At 41.6% G+C, this 21,140-nt stretch overlaps 1 protein-coding gene across 7 annotated transcripts in view; it reads right to left on the minus strand.

The window, feature by feature from the left end:
• Positions 1–19,352, minus strand: part of LOC140201906 (2-oxoglutarate dehydrogenase complex component E1) — a 123,371-nt gene extending 104,019 nt beyond the window's left edge. For 4 of the 7 annotated variants that reach the window (XM_072266696.1, XM_072266695.1, XM_072266693.1 and 1 more), the window contains exons 1-2: positions 19,223–19,351; positions 5,168–5,417 (exon numbers count right to left, since the gene is read on the minus strand). In XM_072266696.1, the coding sequence (XP_072122797.1) occupies positions 5,168–5,389 (222 nt within the window). In that variant the 5' untranslated portion in view covers positions 5,390–5,417; positions 19,223–19,351. Of the gene's footprint in view, positions 1–5,167; positions 5,418–5,863; positions 5,883–19,222 lie in introns of those variants that run through there. The other 3 variants (XM_072266694.1, XM_072266692.1, XM_072266691.1) reach the window with 2 other exon arrangements.
• Between the last annotated feature and the right edge of the window lie 1,788 nt (positions 19,353–21,140).

The raw sequence follows: 21,140 nt of genomic DNA on the forward strand, positions 1-21,140 counted from the left end.
TAAACTCACAAGACAGCCTTTGCTGTTTCTGAACATCTCAAAGCGTCATGCTTATTGCAAAGTTCAGATACACCTCTTAGAAAGACCAAACCATCCTTAGCTAGATACATAAACCATTGTCCCCATGTAACCTCCTACCCTATCCATATATAACCACAGAAAAATTCTGAAATATTTAACAGTGTCTGCAATCACCCAGTTATTTGCAATTTCCCAAGATGGATTATTAACTGGGCAACAAACTTTATTTGGTGAATTTATTTCACTCCTCCCTTTTCTGAGTTTATTAATTCTGTTTCTTAATGAGGAGACTGGAAAATATTCCTTTGTTGGGAATAGTCTTAAAATGCATTTCCTACCAAGGTCACCTTCCCAATTTGAATTGCCCAGACCATGAAGATCAAAATCATCTACAGTTACGTAAGAAATTCCTTTGTCTTTGTTGATACTTTGTATAATACTCCAATAATACTTTGTTATTAACTTAACTTAAAAATTTATTTTTATCAATGTACAAATAGGCCATGCAGTAATTCAAAGATAGTCCCACTCCAGATCCCAGAGACGTCCTTAATCCTTGTACAAAGTCGGCAACAATCTTCAGATACTCATGAAAGGCAGTGTCCATTACTAAGGACCTCCAGCACCCAGGGCATGCCCTTTTCTCACTGTTACCATCAGGTAGGAGATACAGAAGCCTGAAGGCACACACTCAGCAATTCAGGAACAGCTTCTTCCCCTCTGCCATCCAATTCCTAAATGGACATTGAATCTTTGGACACTACCTCACTTTAAAAAAAAAACAGTATTTCTGTTTCTGCATGTTTTTTAATCTATTTAATATGTAATTGATTTACTTGTTTATTATTTTTACTTTATGTATTTTTTTTCTCTCTGCTAGATAGTGTATTGCATTGAACTGCTGCTTCTAAGTTAACAAATTTCACGTCACATGCCGGAGATAACAAACCCGATTCTGCTTCTGGCTGTAGAAAAAGTTATCTATTCCTCCATGCTGACCACCTGTTAGAAACATCCTCCTGGACCCAAAACATTTAACTCAAAATTCTTTTCAGATACGGCCAGACCAGTGTTTTCAGAATTTTGTGTTGTTTAAATTTCAGATCAGCCACATTTGCAGTTTTGTTTTCATTGCAATTGCTCCTAATTTAGTGGTCTTTCACAAGACAGTTGTTACATTGATTGACTGCCCTGTTGTTTATGCAAGCAGTAAGAATGCAAAACTTCTGGTGTCACAAAAATTTATGCTATTTTACCACCATACTATGCACTCCCCTCTCGAGTCAAATAGTTTCACAGAACATACACTCAGAGGCCACTTTATTAGTACTTCTAATTAATGCAAGTATCTAATCAGCCAATCATGTGGCAGCAACTCAATGCACAAAAGCATGCAGACACAGTCAGGAGGTTCAGTTCATGTTCAAACCAAACATCAGAACAGGGAAGAAGCATGATGTAAGTGACATTGACCTTGGAATGATTGCTGGTACTAGAAGAGGTGGTTTGAGAATCTCAAAAACTGCTGATCACCCATACCTACGGTACTGATCAAAAAGCTACAAAATCTAGGCCTTTGTTCCCCACCAGCAACTGGAGCCCTGACTTCCTAACTGGAAGACCACAATCTGTGCAGACTGGAAATAACATCTCCAACTTGCTGACAATCAACACTGGCACTCCACAGGGACGTGTGCATCGCCCATTATTTTACTCTCTTTACACCCATGACTTTTTGGCTAGGTGTAGCTCAAATGCCATCCATAAATTTGCTGATGGACCATTGTTGGCAGAATCTCAGATGGTGATGAAAGGGCATACAGAATATATAGCAGTTAGTTGAGTGGTGTCATAGCAACAACCTTGCACTCAACATCAGCAAGACCAAAGAGCCAATTGTGGACTTCAGGAAGGGCAAGACAAGGGAACACAAACTAATCCTCTGAGTATTGAACAGACGTGGAGAGAGTGAGCAAGTTCCCGGGTGTCAACAAACACACCTTGTTAACAAGAGACAAGAGGAGAATGGCCAGACTGGTTCAAGCTGACAAAAAGGTGACTACACATTACAACAGTGGTGTGCAAAAGAGCATCTCTGAATGCAGAACACACTGAATTTTGAAGTGGATGGGTTGCAGAAGCTGAAAACCGGGTTCTTCTCCTGTACCTAATAAAGTGGCCACTGAGTATAGAACAGTACAGGCCATTCAGCCCATGATATCACGCTAACCATTTGACCTACTTCGAGATCAATCTAACCCTTCTCTCCATTTTTCCTTCCCCAATGTATCTGCCTCTCCCACCACTCTGGTGACATGCTTCATGCATCCATCACTCAAGAACAGACTCATCCTACTGTTACGGCAAATGCCCAAAAAAAATAGTCCATTATCTGAGCCAAGAGATGAGATTGTCAAACCAGTTAGCCAGCTCTTCCCTACGGTATCAGGAGGGACAGTCAAGGCAGGTATACAGAAACCTTTGTGACAGTTGGACAGGTACATGGATAGAAAAGGTTCAGAAAAATATGGACCAAATGTAGGCAATGTGACTAGTTTGAATGGGCATCTTGGTCTGCAAGGACTAGTTAGGCTAAAAGAACTTACTTCTGTGCTAAATGACTCCAAGTTTACCTGCAGATTCCACAAATATACACTGCAGATATCTCTGTTACTAACTCACAGGCTGCAGCTATAGCAAGCTGTGATGCTACAAAAACTCAATTGTTTTTTTTTTTTAATTTGAAAACTTTAAAGCCTTTCATTTACTTGTTCACCTTTCCAAAAAACAGTGTATCTGACTCAAGTCAAGCCTACACAAAAGATGGAGTTCATTCCAGTAATTACCATTAGGACATTAGTACAGGAGTACTGCAGGTCAATATTCTAGTCATGTCAAAACTGCAAACCCTCACGTCCCACCACGTATGAAATAGAAAAATTAATATCGGAAGTAATATTTCAGGTCTTTACCATCTTTCTCCAAAAAAAAAGCGGCCCACCTGCTGTCCTTCTCCAGAACCTTCAATGCACCCAATTATATGTGGGTTTGTTTATTTATGACTAATATGCTCCAGCCATTACTTATGAATGAGTATGGACTACATCCTTTACCCAGCGACACCTCAGTGGCTGGGTTGACGATTGCAAGTAACACTCATGTAACAAGTTCCAGGCTATGTACATTTCGTAAATATTAACACATGTTCCGTTAAGAATCAATACTGCTCACCTTGACTCGGGCACAAAGTTTGCTGATAACATCAACTCAAATATGCTAAAATTCAAAACATCTCAGTAGAAAACAGCTGTGAAACAGACTTACAGTTAAAATGTAAACAATTGCAATTCATTGTAGGAAAAATTAGGATACACAAAATGAAGTCAAGAATACAATTTTTAAAAAGTACAAGACAAAATACATACCTTAAGGTGGAACGAGTGGGAAATGTAGATACAAAACAAAAACACTGGACTTGCAGCTTTTCAAACAAATGTTACGTATGTGTGGTGTACCATTACTAACATGACTAAAAAAAGTTTAATCACACTCTGTCGTTGTTTTTGCTCCACACATATGTAACACAACCAAGACTGCAAGAGCAAGGAAATCATCCTAAAATTGACAGAATATTGTTCAGGCCTCAATTGAAATATTAATTCTAGACATCCTATTTAAGAGGCCAACATCTCAGGGAATGGAAAGGCAATTTACTGATTAAGATTTCATGGCTATAAGAGAGCTGAGGTTTCCACCTTAAAGCATAAAAAGTAAGATCAGACAGGAATTAAACACTGGGATGGGTTCTGACGATCACGTGGAAACTTAACCTAATTAACATGGGTTGATACTCAAATGCTGGAGCAGAATTTTAACCCATACTCTGAAACATTGTCAAAAAAAACATTGTTGATTCATTACGGCACCAAGGCCTCTGCATAATAAATGCACGATCCATTCACCCAAACCGTTGGCAAATAGAACAGAAGCAAAGCTACTTGGCTTTCAATGTCATCTAACATAGAAAAAAAAATTAAACCAATAAAAAAGTTTGCAGCACTTGCTATTCTCTGCTATTTTCACCTTGTAAAATACAAGATTCTTTCAATATTAAAAGGACTTAGTCTTTCAGGTTCCTGTTCCCTGCTGGTGAATGTTTCATTCTTTATGATTTCTTCATGACCATACTTCCCCCCCATGTTTGTATCTGCTAAAAACAAAACCCACTGCACATATTATGCAGATTATATTTCACTCCATAGATGCTGCCTGACCTCTAGCCATTTGCGTGTACTGTACATACTTGCAGCTCCTTTTTACCTCACTGTTCACTTCGTCACTGTTGGGATTTAAATCCCAATAGATATTCACAAGGTCAAAAAAAAAAACAACACAATATAACTGGTTACTTGTAGATGGCATCAGGAAATTAAAATGAAGGTTGCCAAGATGATAATGTTGAGTCATAAGCCAGAGTACAGCAGAGCTTTTGCTGTGGGAACCTGCCAGTTAATTGACAGCCACTGGCAATGTAATTCTATACCGTACCAGGAGACACATCTTAAGCCCGGTGTCCAGCTCAAAATAGAAAAGTGCAATACATAGACGATGTGAGAGCTGTCTACTGTGCAGTTCCCTAGATGTTGTGCTCAATTTGGGGGACAAAAAAAAAAATTGTCTATGGGGAAGCTTCAAAAGGTGCAAGGAAGTCATTAAAACCACAGCAATTTATGAATCAGAAGTTTGCTTTCTATCCAGATTACAGTATTTTATAATTACATTTGAAATTAGACATACGAAAGCTTTGGTCATGCCCCACCTTGGGCCAGTAAAAAGGTAGTAACCTGGACAGTGATGATAAGATTCTCCTTAGAGTATCGAGCAAACAGAAAGGGAATTCCAGGAATCATTTGAAACCATCTTAGGTGAAGATCAGCCGTTACTCCATTCGGAATCGCTGTTGCAACATGTTTTCTTCTCTTCAAGCCAGTGCTCCTTTAATCCAAGTCTTGTATAACATCAACGTGATTAAAAGTTGTCCATTGCTTTCATGAGGCTGTAGGCGGTCCAACACTTACCTTGTCGCAAGAAAGGATTCACTGAAGATGGGTAAAAGGTGAGGTGAATTGCCTCTGGTCACGCTTACCTTATGAACACTCTGGGGGTTTTCAAGCCAAGCAAAGTACATTTCCTCAACATAGTTCGAGCTAGTGCCACTCAGAAAGGGCTCAGCAGCCACAGGCGCAGTATAAAAGCGCCCTTGTTGAAACGTCCTAGACACTGCTGCTCCACTGTGTGATAAGTTTTTAACATTCTGAGAGACAGTCAGTGGCCTCAGTTTAGCAGCACAAGTCCTTAAATGATACATTTTCACCTTCCGATCTTACCACAGCCCACTGGAAATTAAAAACAAAAAAAACACCAATTAGTGTGGAATAAAAAAAAGGTAAAATTCTAAGACAAGCATTTTTTTTTGCGAACACGCATGCAAAATTCTATCTTTTTACAAATGCAGCTAGTCCTTGAAATTGAGGTCAGTAAATGACGTGATGGGAAACACTTGGATGAACCACAAGGCTGGAGTGGAAATTCAAATTTAGCCTTCCATCAGCCAAAGGTTCAACGTTAGCAGGGGTCAACCATGTTGGCAGTGATGAAAAAATACAAGTGAACTTTGAATTACCTTTTTATTTAGAGATTTATTTTGAACTACCTACCTCTTTTATTTAGAGATACAGCATAGAATAGGCCCTTCTGGCTCAATGAGCCACAGTGCCCAGCAATCCACCTATTTAACAATAGCCTAATCACAGGACAATTTACAATCAATTAATCTACTAACCAGTACATCATTGGATTGTGGGAGGAAACCAGAGCACCCGGAGGAAATCTACGTGGTCTTGGATAGAGCATATAAACTCCTTACAGACAGCACAGGAACTGAACGCCAAACTCCAATGTCCTGAGCTGCAATAGTGTTGCGCTAACTGCTAGGTCGCCCTTCTGAATATGCTAGAAAGTGAACAGAAGGATAGCAAATTTGAAGTTCAGCTACAAACATCTCCTGCCACACCCACCAATTAAACAGTCAATTGAAGGCACAAACTACAGAACTTGGCTCAGATATACGCAAGTGTGAGACAGAAGGAAGGGTGGAAGTTGAAAGAACCAGTGTTATTGAAAGTGAATCATATACATTGTAGAACATAATGAACACAGAACTGCCCCGAGCTGTTCACACAATTTACTAACCCTTTTATAGTAAAGGATCCTTGAATTGCAATTCTTCCTCTGAGGAAATAACTGCACAGGACTGAAGCCACAATGTTAACCCTTTATCTTAATAAACAAGTGCACAGTAGACATTCCACCTTGACCAAATGTAAAATAAGTTTAGAAAAAGTTCGAAAAGCAGGAAGTGATTGCACTTATACCACCAGTATTTATCATAAAATGCCTACCATTACAAGTTACCCTGCAATGGTGTGCATTTTATGAAAAATTAGGGTGAAACAAGTGTAATTTCTTCTTGATAAATGCTTATTTTACACAGTGGTTCAGAGCACCACACTATTTGACCACCACATTAACTTGGAGCATTCATTTTCAATGTCACTGAAGAATATCAAAAGCAGAAAAAGAGATGCAGAAACATACACAAGTTCTCAGAAACACTGCCAGTTTAAAAAAAGTGAGCAGTTCCCAGAATATTTATTCAAGAAGCTCACAAGCATTTTGTCATTAAATAAAGTTTAAGGCAATGAAATGTAGATAAAACATGATTTTTTTTAAATATCTGGCTGAGTTGGCAATAGGACAATTACAATTTCTCCATGTTCCAAATCAGAAAGAGACTGTTCCTGCATCGCTCCAAGTCAACATGTGCGCAATTGGTCCCAATGTGCTTTTTTTTTTGAAAAAGGTCAACAAAAATAATATTCTAAAGATAGTACAAAATGAATTGTGCATCTCTATGTGAGAGTGTGCTAACCCCAACATTAATCTGCAGTAAAAGGCCCTATCTTCAAAGTACTCTTGAGTATGCTTGTTGCTAATGCCAAAAAGCATTTCACTATAGCTTTCAATGTACACCTGATAAACTTGATCTTGATTTTAAGGTGTGGGAAAGGGGGAAGCGGTGGACTGAACTAAAAAGGCCAAGGGAAAAATTGACAGACAAACTAGCACTGAGCAAATACAAACAAAAAAACATAATAAATAGATAAATATGCAATAAATAAACTGAGCACAGGAGTTATAAAAATCTTGAAAGAGTATGTGGGTTGTGGAATCAGTTCAGTGTTGGTGTGAGTGCAATTATCCACACTGGTTCAGGAGCCTGGTGGTTGACGGGTACTGCATGATCCTTGATTCTAATATTTGATTTTGCCGAATTGAGTTGGGAACGTTCCCGAACAAGGGGTGCATTATCTAGGTCGGAGTTCCCAACCTGGGGTCCATGGACCTTGTCGCTTAATGGTAGGGATCCATGACATTAAAAAAGGTTGGGAACCCCGATCTCGGTAATTTTCTCCTGATGAAGGGTGTTTGAGCTGTACATTACACCCCAACTTCTCATTCCATACATGCTGCTTTACCCCCCTTCCCTCCACAATATTTCCACCATCTGCAATTTTTGTTTTTTGATTTCCACTTATCATTCACATTACAACATAACTCATCTCACTACTAGTAAAAGGAGAAATTAAGATAGGATTTTGTTAAGGCAACAAAAAGGAGTACTTTTGCCCCAAGAAAAAAGACAAGGGAGGAGTGCTGGAGGTAGGTGCTCCATTTTTTTGAAATATTAAATTCTTCCTTTCAAGGTGTAGGAGCCAGGTATTTATTTTCTATCTGCATTGTATTTTGTGTGCCATGTTTATTAGTTGGGAGGTGGTAGAAGCAAAGAGTAGTTATGTACTCATGCTTTGGATTTGGGAGCCAGTCTAGTTTTGGGTGGAGCTAAGGGAGTGAGCTATTGGGGGGGGGGGGGGGGGGAAATATCTCTTTTTGACCACTTAAGTTTACTTAATTACATTTGAGAAAGAATAAACATGCTTAAGTAGGTTTACATATTCTTGAGTACATTAAAGAATGCTTTGGGTTTAGTATGTTTAATATGCTAAGACTTTATTTTGTGATATCACTGGTTTTAGTTTCATCGCTTCAAGATTGTTTGTTTTGGTAGTTTCTTAACAAAAGATCAAACATATTTTTTGACTTTGAAACCTTGGTATTGGATTGGAGAGCACAGCAGACAGGATCAACATCCCTCTCCCGCTTAGTCTCAAAGTGAGGTTGGCTTGTTTAAGTAGCCGCTACAGAAGGGTTCCATTTACCAAAAAAAAACAAAAGAGATATGGAGTTACGTGAACCAGAAAACACTTAACAAAAAGGCCAAATACCCATCCCAAGCCCTGAGGAAAGTCGTGAACTGTAAAAGACTTAAGGACATATCGAGAGCGTTCTTTTAATTAAACAGGATGCTGAAGAATAGTGCTGGGGCCTAGCAAAAACTGATAGTGTGACTAAGAGTCATGTGGTAACTTTCATTTTAAAGTATGTTTTCAAGTACCAATCCAGTCAGCAAAATTCCAGTTGAAAAGCAACTCTGTTTTGGAGGAAGTCCTGAACTACTGGAGGCAATTGCTTTTGCATAAAAACACTAAACAATTATAGTCTTACAAAAGACTCCATAATACTATTATGAAGAACTATCTCTTGGCCAATATTATTCCTCAACCACTATTATCTATTTCCTATTTACGGAAGTTTGCTTTGCTTAATTTGGGCCATGCTGTGCGTCACAATGATGGCGCCATTAAAGTAACTGGCTGCCAATCGCATTGGGATATTTGAGTTTATGAAAAGGTACACTCATTCTTTATAAATGAAACCAAGGAAACATTGGATAATTACAAGCAACACACATAAAAGTTGCTGGTGAACGCAGCAGGCCAGGCAGCATCTCTAGGAAGAGGTACAATTGACATTTCGGGCCGAGACCTTTCGTCAGGACTAACTGAAGGAAGAGTTAGTAAGAGATTTGAAAGTGGGAGGGGAGGGGGAGATCCAAAATGACAGGAGAAGACAGGAGGGGGAGGGATGGAGCCAAGAGCTGGACAGTTGATTGGTAAAAGGGATATGAGAGGATCATGGGACAGGAGGCCTAGGGAGAAGGGGGGGGGGTGGAAGCCCAGAGGATGGGCAAGGAGTATAGTGAGAAGGACAGAGGGAGAAAAAGGAGAGAGACAAAGAATACATATATAAAATAAATAAGTAACGGATGGGGTACTTTAGGAAGAATCGATATGACATAGGAGCAGATTTTGGCTTTTTGGCCCATCGAGTTTATTCCACCATTCAATCATGACCGATTTATTGTTCTTTTCAACCCCATTCTCCTGCCTTCTCCCCATACCCTTTGACATCCTTACTAATCAAGAACCTATCAACCTCCTAATGATTTGGCCTCCACAACTGTCTGTGGCAATGAATTCCACAGATTCACTACTCTCTGGCTAAATTCCTCTTCATCTCTATTCTAAAGGGACATCAATCTATTCTAAGCCTGTGCCCTCTGGTCCTAGATGATAGGAAACATCCTCTATACCTCTACTCTATCTAGTCTCAGTATTTGATCTGTTTCAATGAAATCCCCCAGCTCCTTCTTCTAGACTCAATTACAGGCCCAAAACCATCAAACTCATGTTAACCCTTTCATTCCCTGAATAATCCTCATAAACCTCCTCTGGTCTCTCCAATGCCAGCACAAATTTTCTTAGATATGGAGCTCAAAAATACTCACAATACTCCAAATGTGGTATGACCTTATAGTGCAAAGCATTAATATGTAGTTTTGTATTCTAGTCCTATTAAAATGGAAGTTTCCTTACCACAGATTCAACCTGCAAGTTTACCTTTACAGAATGCTGCAGTGGGACTCTCAAGAGGATAAGGTTGCCACATATCTGAAGGAAGTTAAAATCAGGATAGGAACTCACCAAAACAGTGCAAACAAAAGCACAGGAATGTTAAGGATAGATAGGTACAGTGCAAACCGGTTCAATTAACTCTTTATATTCTCAAGAGTGACATGCACAAAATTCCCAATGACATCAAGATGGGTAGTAGCACAGTAGTTTCATAAGGTCATTCTCTTTGACAACAGTAACAGGAGAGGATTAGAAGGAAAGCAAAAAGAAACATTGTTCATTAAAAAGTATAAAATTTGATTATTCTCTAAAGGAGAGCTGCCCTCGTAAGTTATGCAGTATTTGTACACCTGTCTAATTAGATCACACTAATGAATAGTTAAAACCATTCTAGAGAAGTCAGAGTTTATTGTCTTGTACGAGTACGTGCAGTAAAAATAGAAACTTCCAGAATCACAGTATGTATCATTGGAGACAATATTCACAAGTACAAATTATACAAGAAAGAACACGATTAGAACAGAAAAAGCTCATTGTATCACAAAGTGATCAAAGCAGTCAGATTCTGATTTATTTGCACATCAAGACATACAGTGAAATGCCTTATTTACATTAACAACCAACACACCAAAGGATGGACAGGAGGCAGCCTGCAGGTTCTGCCACACATTCTGGCACCAACATAGCGTGCCCACTATGCTCAGCAGAACACAATAAGCAACAAAGCCATATACCAAGGTAACAAGCTCAAAAGGCCTCTGGAAGAGCATGTTATATGCTGCTGTCTAATTATACGAGAATCTCAAGGATTTAAAAAAAAATCAAAATTCAGAACACCAGAAATATTTGTAATTCTCAGCAAGGCTGTGAAGAAAGTTAATGTTTCAAGTCACGAGCTTCTTCAGAACTGAGAGTTTTAAAACATAAAAGTTTCCCCTCAGTTCTAAAAACTTTCAAAGTCTGTCCCAACTTTCCTTTCAGTTACAATGTTCTAACAACAGTTTTGACAGTCTCCACTGAACAATCACATCTTTCCTGTGACATAGTGACAAGATTGTACACAGCACTCAGGTTTGTACAGTTCTGTGTAATTTCCTGTCTATATTTTATATAACACCAAATGAAAAAGACAAGAAGTGCATTCAAGTGATCACCTTTAAAAAATTTGCCCTTCTATTTAAAAAGGTGAAACAAAGAGGCATCTCCTCCTCCACACCACACACATTGTCAATTTCCTTGCTTTATCAGGCCACATCCCAAATCACAATTCCATTCCCAAGGTTTCTGCCAAGTGGAATAATTTAATTTTACTGCAGTTTAAAGCATTCCATCTGACTCTCAACTTGGCAGCTAATTTTAGCTCTCATCCACAAACTTCTTTATTGTGCCCCTCACAACAAGGTCCAAATCACTGACATTCTGCGCAACAAGCTGAATCCTGTAGAATACCACTATAGACATTCAAGCATTTTCCTAACTTTGAATTCCATCTGCTGTTATTTCTTTAGATTACCTTACTAGTTGGGCCCTGTCAAAATCCATGCTGTTTAGACCATATCCCTCCAGTGGTATCATCAAGTCTGTCAGCGCCTCATTGTTAATAAGACAAAGTTCCTCTCACAGAATTAGCTATGGAATTCCTCACACTCATCCTGAACTGGACTCTTACGGATTACTCATCTATCACCTTATATATTCTAAGTAGCTCATCAGTCTTAACGGAAACATCCCAAACGAGTTATAGACCTGCTGTTCATTGACTCCTTGGTTAATGATAGGGGTCTACAACATTAAAAAAGGTTGGGAACCTCTAGTCTAGAGTAACTCACATAAGATGCTGGAGGAAATCAATCAGTCACACATCAATAAAAAAAAAACAAAAGTCGACATTTCGTGCTAAGACCCTTCATCAGGTCTGGGAAGAGGAAAGAAGTCAGAATAAGAAAGTGGAGAAGCTACAAGGTGATAGATGAAGCCATGTCAGGATAAAGATAGGTGGGTGGGAGAAGAGGATGACATGAGAAGCTGGAAGGCGACAGGTGGCAAGAGTAAAGGGCTGAAGAACAAAAAAATCTGATTGGAACATGGAAGAAAGGGAAAGAGGAAGGGCACTAGAGGGAGGTAATAGGCAGGTGAGGGGAAAGATGGGAGAAGAGGAGAATGGAAGGAGGAGTGCGGGGGGTGGGGAGAAGGAGAAAGAATCTGGCTGCAGAAAGTCATAGTACTCAGTTTTATACATACAATTCTCAACCCGCAACATAAAATTTAAGCCTTATGTCATGAACTACTGCTGTTAAATTACAGTCCTGGAAGGAAGAGAAAAATATTATGAACTGCACGTGCTTGAAATCCAAAACAGAGCTGGAAACACTCAGTAAATCAGGCAGCATCTATAGAAAGCAGAAATATTCAGGTCAAAAATCCTCCATTAGAAATAGAAAAGGAAAAGCAAATTAGTGTTGAGTTACACACAATGTTGGGGAGGGACAACTACCTGCTGCAGAGCTTACCAGGGATGTCACGTTATTTACATAACAACCAATTCTGCATTTCGACAAACCAGATCAAGGTAAATAGATTCATCACACAATAAATTCCACATTATACCTGATCACATGCTACCTCCTCATACTCACGGCAGGTTACCATTCCAGCATGCATCACTCCTCATTACCAGATCCATCTACAGCACACAGGATCATAGGTCACACTTCACTAACCAAGTTAGAGTTTCTTTCATATCTCAACCGGTTAGTGCTCACATAAGGACATGCACTCAGTGGCTACTTCATTAACAAACAACCCCAATAGAACCCATTTAAAACAAAACAAGACCATTGAAAACCCAATGTGGAGAGAGAGCGAGAGAGAAAATTGTGCAAGCAGACTGCATTCAGAACTGATGTTCTGGCCAGGCATCACTGCAGCCAATCCAGAAGTCCACAGAAGCAGAACTCAGAAGGGCTTAATCCAGCACAAAGCCAAGCACACCCCACACAGCAGTGAGCCAAACCAGCCAGTCTTTCACCTCCAAGCCCATCACCTCGACCACTTCAACCTGGCCTAGTACTTAAATCATCCAAACCTTGGGTTGTTCTTCATCAGGCTCTGGCTCCAAAGCCTCAATAAGGCCAGCGCCCCACTTTTCCAATTTGGCTCAGCTCTTAAATTGATCAAACCTCACATACCTCCTCAGCATCAAATTGCCTATAAGTCCACTCCAGCAACTGTCCCAGTGAGACTCCAGCCACACTGCAAAAAAGAAATGCCAGATCGTACAGGCGATTCCTCCAAGAGGACCACAGCCTTGTTGGTGGGCTTGGAAGCGTGCAGGCCTCAATGACTGAGAACTATGCTGGCTGGAGTAAAGACTTTTGGTAGGGTCACCCACGCCAAACAGGTCAAAGGGTAGAGGCCAGATTAAGAGTGGTCCACCACTCCTCCAGATTTGGGGGTTCAGTTCAGGGTCAACAACCCTGTCTGGTAATTCAAAGTTGTTACTGAAACAGCAAAGAAGAATCCTTCTGGACCCAAGTGAGAGGCTTCATCCAGGACTTGGTAAAGACAGTAGTGAAAACTCACATGATGAAGGAAGCTCTGAACACCACTGGAGATAGAGGACCTTCACTGCTGCCCTAAAGGCCAAAGAATAATGGGTAGTAAGTACGTACAGGTGATTCCACTCAGCACCAGCAGGGAAGCCACGGGGCTGTTTGCACTGATCGTTTACCAGCTGAAGTGTGAATAGTGAAGTATTTTGTTGCATCGGCCACCAGAAAGTTGTCACTCAAAACAGAAAGTAATGTGATAGTAAACCCAATTCGTTAAAGCACGGAGACGTAATCAAGAGGTTCAGTTGTTTTTCCAGACCAAACATCAGAATGGGGAAAAAATGTGAACAATTGCTGGTGTCAGATGGGGTGGCTTGAGTGTCTCAAACTGCTGATCTCCTGGGATTTTCATGCACAACAATCTCTAGAGCAGGAGTTCCCAAACTTATTTATCCTATGGAGCCTTACTATTAACTGAAAGGGTCTGTGGACCCCTGGTTGGGAACCCCTGCTCTAGAGTTTAGAGGGAATGGTGCGAAAAACAAAACAAGAAAAATTCCAATAAGCAGCAGTTCTCTCGACAAAAAATGCTTCTGTAATGAGAAGTCAGAGGAGAATAGCCAGACTGGTTCACGCTGACGGGAAGGTGACAGTAACTCAAATAACGACACATTTCAACAGTGGTGTGCACAAGAGCATCTCTGAATTCACAACCAGTCAAATCTTGAAGTGGGTGGGCTACAGTAGCAAGACCACAAGAGGTACCTAATAAAGTGGCCACTGAGTGCAAGCTTACACGACAGCAACAGTAGCACCTCGAATTGTCACATTTATAAACTTTAGATTTGCAAAGTGAATGTTCTGCTGCAACACTAATGAATTTGGAAGCATTTCCTTTATCTTTATTCCATCACCAATGGAAACACAGGAGGTATAATTTGGATTTCCAGAAGGCATTTAATCAGCTGGTCCTTGTAGAGTTACTGCACAGGGCTGGAAGGAAGAAATCACTAACTAACCAACAGAAAACAAAATAGGGATGATAGGTCATCTTTCAACCAGTAATCAGTAACTAGAGTGTGCCACAGAAATTAATCTACCTTGACAATTTGGACAAAGGGAACAAGTGTACAGATACCAAATTTCTTATAATACAAAAAATAATAGATGGGGAAAAAATAGGTGGCCAGTTGTGAGGAAGTGACAAAGCCGATGAGGAAATTCAGCTAGGTGAAAAAGAGAGGATGAGACCTTAAAGAAACGTTTAGAAAAAGAGAATGGAATTATATGAACAGTCAGAATTTACAAAGAGGTTACGTACACAACTCAGAGGGTGGTAGATCACCAGAATACTGTGGAGACAGTCGCTTTCTACATTCAAGGCCAACAGTAACAAACATTAGACTAAATGAGAACCAGCAGAAGGCAGGAATGTGGTATTAAAGCCAGGACTGGTTCAGCCACATCCGTATTGAGTATTGGAGTACATTGAACAGGCTGACTAGCCTACACCTGTGTGTTCTTACAGCAATAACCTGTGATCTAATATCTGGTCCCAAATTGACATCCACGTCCTCCATTCCCAAAATAGATGGGTTTGATTATCCAATTCTCTCTACCCACAAGATACAGATCTTTCACCCGTCCATTCCCTTCCAAAATAAAAGCACACAACTACAATCTCCTGTTAGCATTTTAAAACTGCCTGAATTACCCCTCCCCTCCCCATTACTTCATAGACATTCACCATGTCCAACCACCCAATGAAACTCATACTACATCTTGGCAGTTCAAGTGCTTGCCACAATAGTTCCAATATTGTGTGATTACCCATCTCCAGCACCACCTCCACCCTCAGAACCCCTCTAAATCTCTTGCCATTCAATTTTAGGCAAGCCTACTATAGACCACAAGACATTGGAGCAGTAGAACATTCAGCCTGTCAAGTCTGCTCTGCCATTCCATTATGGCTGATTGACTGTCCCTCTCAACCCCATTCTCCTGTTTTCTCCCTTGAAGCCTTGAATCCCTGACTAATTAAGAACCTATCAACCTCCACTTTAAACATACCCAGCCTTCTGTGGTAATGAATTCCACAGATTCACCAGCATCTGGCTAAAGAAATTCCTCATCTCCTTGTATTTGGACACGGTGTCTTCTGGTCCTAGACTCCCCCACTGCAGGAAACATCCTCTCCACATCCACTCTGTCTAAGCCTTTAAATATTCAATAGGTTTTAATGATATCATAACACCAGAAGACATCCAAATTGCTTTGAGGCATTCTATTAAAAAAATTACTAGCACTAAGGCAGCTTTACACATACAAAATGCTGAAGGAATTCAACAGATCAGACAGCATTTATGGAAATGAATATAAGAGTTGACGTTTCAGATCATGCCACTTCAGGCTATGACAGATTTTAATTCATTTTGATATTTGTTAATTTAACCTATTAGGTGGGATTTTTAACTCTCTTACATGATAAAGATAATTTGAGTGAGCGGGAGCATTTCTCTTTGGAGTGGAGGACAAGGTGACTCGACTGAGGTATACGAAGATGATAAGAAACAGATAGAGTGGACAGCCAGAGATTTTATTTCCCTAGAGTGGAAATGGCTTCTACAAAGAGGCCTGTGTGCATGTGTATATAGGGCTGTCAGAGACAAGTTCTTTACAGAGTGGCAGATGTTGTCTCCCAGGGCGGTGGTATTATTATGGGCATTTAACTCTTAGATAGGCACATGGACGATAGAAAAATGGAGTGCAATGTAGGAGGGATTGATTTTAGGATTAGGTTAAAAGGTTGGCACAACATTGTGGACCTATACCGTGCTGTAATGTTCTTTGCTCGACAGCACCCGATTTCATTTCCCACTGCTGTCTGTAAGGAGTTTGTATGCTCTCCCCCATGACTGCATGGGCTTCTGGGTGCTCCAGTTTCCTGCCACAGTTCAAAGACATAGCAGTTGGTAGGTTAACTCATCACTGGAAATTGTCCCGTGATTAGACTTGGATCGAACTGAGGGACAGCTGGGCTCAAAGGGCCTATTCCACACCACATCTCAATAATACAAAAAGTTGGAAATTTGAAATAAACATCAAAAAATTCTATAAATACTCAACTGTTTGCTTTTCAGCTGATGTTATAATTCAGGGCAGTGACCCTGTGAGAACTGGGAGAGAAAATACGCCACAGATTTGCCAAGAGGACAAGCTAACAGAAATCACCTCCGGTCAGTTAGCTTTTTCACTCCTCACTCTCTGTGGATAGACAATACAAACACACCCAAGATACTGCAAGAACTCAGCAGATCTACATGGAGGAATTAAGAGACAATGTTTTGAGCCAATGTCCTTCATCAGGAGTGGAAAAGAAGGGAAGAAGCAGAGTGAAAAGGTGCAGGGGATGGTAAGCAGTACAAGTTAGAAGGTGATAGGTGAAGCCAGGTAAGGGGAGAGAGGATGGGTGGAAAGGTGGGGGGGGGGGGCGGGTAAATGAAGTGTGAAGTTGGGAACTGATAGGTGGAAAAGGTAAACAGCTGAAGAAAGAACCTGAGAGCAAGCCAAAGGAGAGGGGGAAGGAGGAGGGTTGTAAATTTAGTCATCTTCATCTTGGGTACTAGCCTAAAATGTACCCAGGACATCTTCAAGGAGTGGTGTCTCAGAAAGGCAGCGTCCATTATTAAGGACATCCAGCTCCCAGGGCATGCCCTTTTCTCACTGTTACCATCAGGAAGGAGGTACAGAAGCCTGAAGGCACACACTCAGTGATTCAGGAACAGCTTCTTCCCCTCTGCCATCCGATTCCTAAATGGACATTGAACCCATGAACACCACCTCATTTTTAAAATAAAAATTATTTCTGCTTTTGCACAATTTTTAAATCTATTCAATATACTGTAATCAATTTAGTTATTTTTTACTTTTTTTCTTTATGTTACGTATTGCATTGAACTGCTGCTGCTGCTAAGTTAACAAATTTCATGACACATGCCAGTGATAAGAAACCTGATTCTGAGGATGGACAACAGAGGGAGGTGATGGGCAGGTGAGACGATAGAAGGATTGAGAGGGGAGCTAGAATGGCTAATGGAAAAAGATGGAAGAAGTGGGAAGGAGAACCGGAAATAGGAGAAATTGTGTACTAAATTAAATGGATTAGGATATGGCAGGTTCAGGTTGTGGTAATAACAAGAACTGAGCCAGTATCACAGATATATTGCCAATTCCAATAAAAACAGAAAGCTCAATACCCAAAGTTGCAGAATTCAGTTACAGGTCCAGAAGTCTGCAACACTCCCAAACAGACTCTCACCTTATGATGTAAGCTACGACAATGCAGAAGATAAGACAAAGCAAGAGTGAACTAAAGTGACAGGCGTCAGGGAGTTCTGAGTCACCGCTGCAGATTGAATGGAAATACAGAGAAGTTCTGCATTCGGTTTATCCTTGTAGAGAAGAAAACATTGTGCACACAGAACACAAAACAAATAGAACTTCATTCTTTACCACACTCCTAAAACTGCAAGGGACAATCCTTGAAATCTATCTGGCAAAATGGTCGTTCAGCATCAATAAATTTCACCTCAAAAGAATGCTAAAAATTAGAGCAGTGAGAAAAGTAAATATTCAGTATGTTACCATATACTACCTTGAGATTTCTTGCAAGCATTGACAAGAAAGTAATATGAAATTTATATAAAAACTATGAACAAAGAATGCAAATTCTGCAAATAAAGCCGAGACCCAGTTATACAGTCCTTGATAGGTGTGGAAAATAGAAGGGTGTATAAATTGCCGTTGGGTATTTATGTCAAGTTTATATTACGCTCACAGCTTCTCTTAAAACATCGGAATCTTACTGAAAAAACAGGCGTTGCGACATTGCACAGTGTACGGGCAGGGAAGACTTGCAACAGAGTGCTCGCAATCCAATGCAAGCCCAAGCAGCTTATTTTTGAGCGAGGCAGTTACAGGAAACGAAATTGACCTCCAGTTGACAAAGGGATGGGAATGGTATCTCGAGGTTACCAAGAGGAATGGTCTCTTGGGGTTAATGGCAAGTTGTCAGCCCAGACGTTGGATCACATTCGCACCAAATACCGGGGTCCAGATTGTAACCATCGTGGGGCGGGGGGGTTAGAAGAGAAAAGATCGGCGAGGCTCCTGATGTACAGCGGGCTCCGGCCAGCCGAAAGTCTGGGGCTGGAAGGCACAGCAAACGGCAGGAGTGTCCTACACCTTCCCCCAATCCACCAGGGGCCAAAGGCAAATTGAGCCCACCGGAATGACCGAGTCAGGGTGGCTTTGGGATCCTTGAGAATATGCCCCGAGCAAATAACGCAGCGGCAAGGCCAGGCTTGGCTCCGGCTACTCGTGCCAGATACTGGGCTGGGTGACCTTGCGGAATGGCCCCAGGGCCTCAAGTCAGGCGATCCGCGCACCTCCAGCGAATTCCGCCCTCCCGGCCGGAGATCCCGCCTTTCATTCCAGCACCGCCGAATCTAATTGCACCGGTCACCTGCCAGTCAACGCCGGCAGCGCCCACAGGCGGACGCCCATTGGCCAGCCTGGCTGCCAATCCCCTGACGCGATCGCCAGTTCCCGACCGGGTGGAACAGTCCGGCGATTTCAGATCGCTTTTTTTTGTTGAACGAACAGTGAGAATGCTCCGCAGCGAGCGTAAACTCACGCAGGTGAAGTCAACGTTACCTAGTCCAGGGTGCCTCGCTATTCTGAAACCGCTGCCGAAAATACCAATCCCTCCGCGAGCCGGCTTTGGCGAGAAATGACATGGAAAACAAGGCGCGCGGGCTGGGTTAAGACCGAAGGCACGCCGAGCGTCGTGACGTCAGTCGCAGTGGGCGTGGTCGGAACCCTGGAGTGGGCGTGGCCACTCACTCCGCGCGCGCCCCCCCCCCACTCGGCCAGGTAACGTTTGGACACCTGAGCTGAAGGTGGAGGGAGTTGGTATTGTTGTGATATACCGAAATACAGTGAAAAGCTTCACACACAAAAGGCTGGAGGAACTCAAGCAATGAATAAACAGTCGACCCTGAGGGACTAAGAAGGGAAGGGAAGACGCCAGAATAACAAAAACTGGCGGGGTCAAAAAAAAAGGAGGATAGCTGGAAGCTGATTGCTGAAACCCGGTGGATGGGAAAGGTCAAGGGTTGGAGAGGAAAGAATCTGATAGGAGAGGAGAGTGGACCATAGGAGAAAGGGAAGGAGGAGGGGACCCAGGGGGTAGTAATAGACAGGTGAGAAGAGGTAAAAGGTCATAGTTGGGAAGAGGGAGGAGTGGATTTTTTGTTATTGAAAGGAAAAATGGATATTGATGCTACCGGACGCAATATAAGGTGATGCTCCTCCATCCTGAGGGTGGTCTCATCTTGTCACAAGAGGAGGCCATGGACCTACCTGTCAGGATTAAAACAATGGTCACAAATCCTGTGTTTGCATATCCAAAAGTTAGTCACCAGTGTGACACAAGAGCAGGGAGCTTTTTTTGTTAACACACACGAAATGCTGGAGGAACTGAGCAGGTCAGGCAGCATCTTGAGAGAGGAATAAGCAGTCAGTGTTTTGTGCTGAGCCCCTCCAGCAGGACTGGGAAGGAAGGAGAGAGCAGAAGCCAGAATAAGAAGGTGAGGGGAGGAGAAGGAATACAAACTGCCAGGTGGTATGCAAGTCTAGGCTCAAGTTCAAGTTTATTGCCATTTGACTGTACAAACAGTACTGTGTAAAAGTCGAAGGCATGTGTGTGTATATATACATATAGCTAGGGTGCCTAAGACTTTTGCACTGCTGTATTTATCAATGTGGAGCAGAGAGTGAGTTTGTAAATTTGGTGAGGGTGGAGCGCCATGGGAGGGGTGTTGGACAGGTGGCCAGGGGCAAGGAGTGGTGTGGGTGTGAGTGCAAGCACACCCAGCCCTCAGACATCTCAGATTCCAATTAGTTGGTTTATTGATCATTACAGAATGTCTCTGGTGCTCCCTGCTCCCTCCCCTCTCCCTTTCCCTCTTCCAAACCATGGTTCCCCTCTCCCTGTTCCCCTTCCCACTCTCAGTTCACAATAGAGACCCATATCAGAATCAGGTTTACCATCACTCACATATGTCATGAATCTTGTTTTTTTTTTCTTTTTGCGGCAGCAGTACAGTGCATTACATAAAATTACAACAGTACTGTGCAAAGGTCTTAGGCACCTGAGCTATGTATATATGTGCCAAAGACTTTTGCACTATACTGTATATACAACCAAACAAAACAATGATCCTCTGGACCACGATGCACCCACAATACGTATATCATGTACAGCACATAAGATTACCACAAATAAGTTAATAAATATAATTCAAAATGCAAATAAAATGGACAGTAAACAGCTAGCTGTCCTAGTGATGAGAGACCTTGCTGATGGCAGGGTATTCATTAGTCTCACAGCCTGGGGGAAGAAGCCGTCACCCAGTCTGTCAGTCCTAGTCCTGATGCTCCTGTACCTCTTTCCTGATGGTAGTGGGTCAAAGAGTTCGTGGGATGGGTGGGGTGGTAGGTATCTTCCACAATGCTTCGGACCCTTTATCTGCATTGCTCCCTATAAATGTCACAAATAGTGGGGAGGGAG

The sequence above is a fragment of the Mobula birostris genome, chromosome 8 (assembly GCF_030028105.1).
Source record: "Mobula birostris isolate sMobBir1 chromosome 8, sMobBir1.hap1, whole genome shotgun sequence".
In the NCBI taxonomy this organism is placed as follows: Eukaryota; Metazoa; Chordata; class Chondrichthyes; order Myliobatiformes; family Myliobatidae; genus Mobula; species Mobula birostris.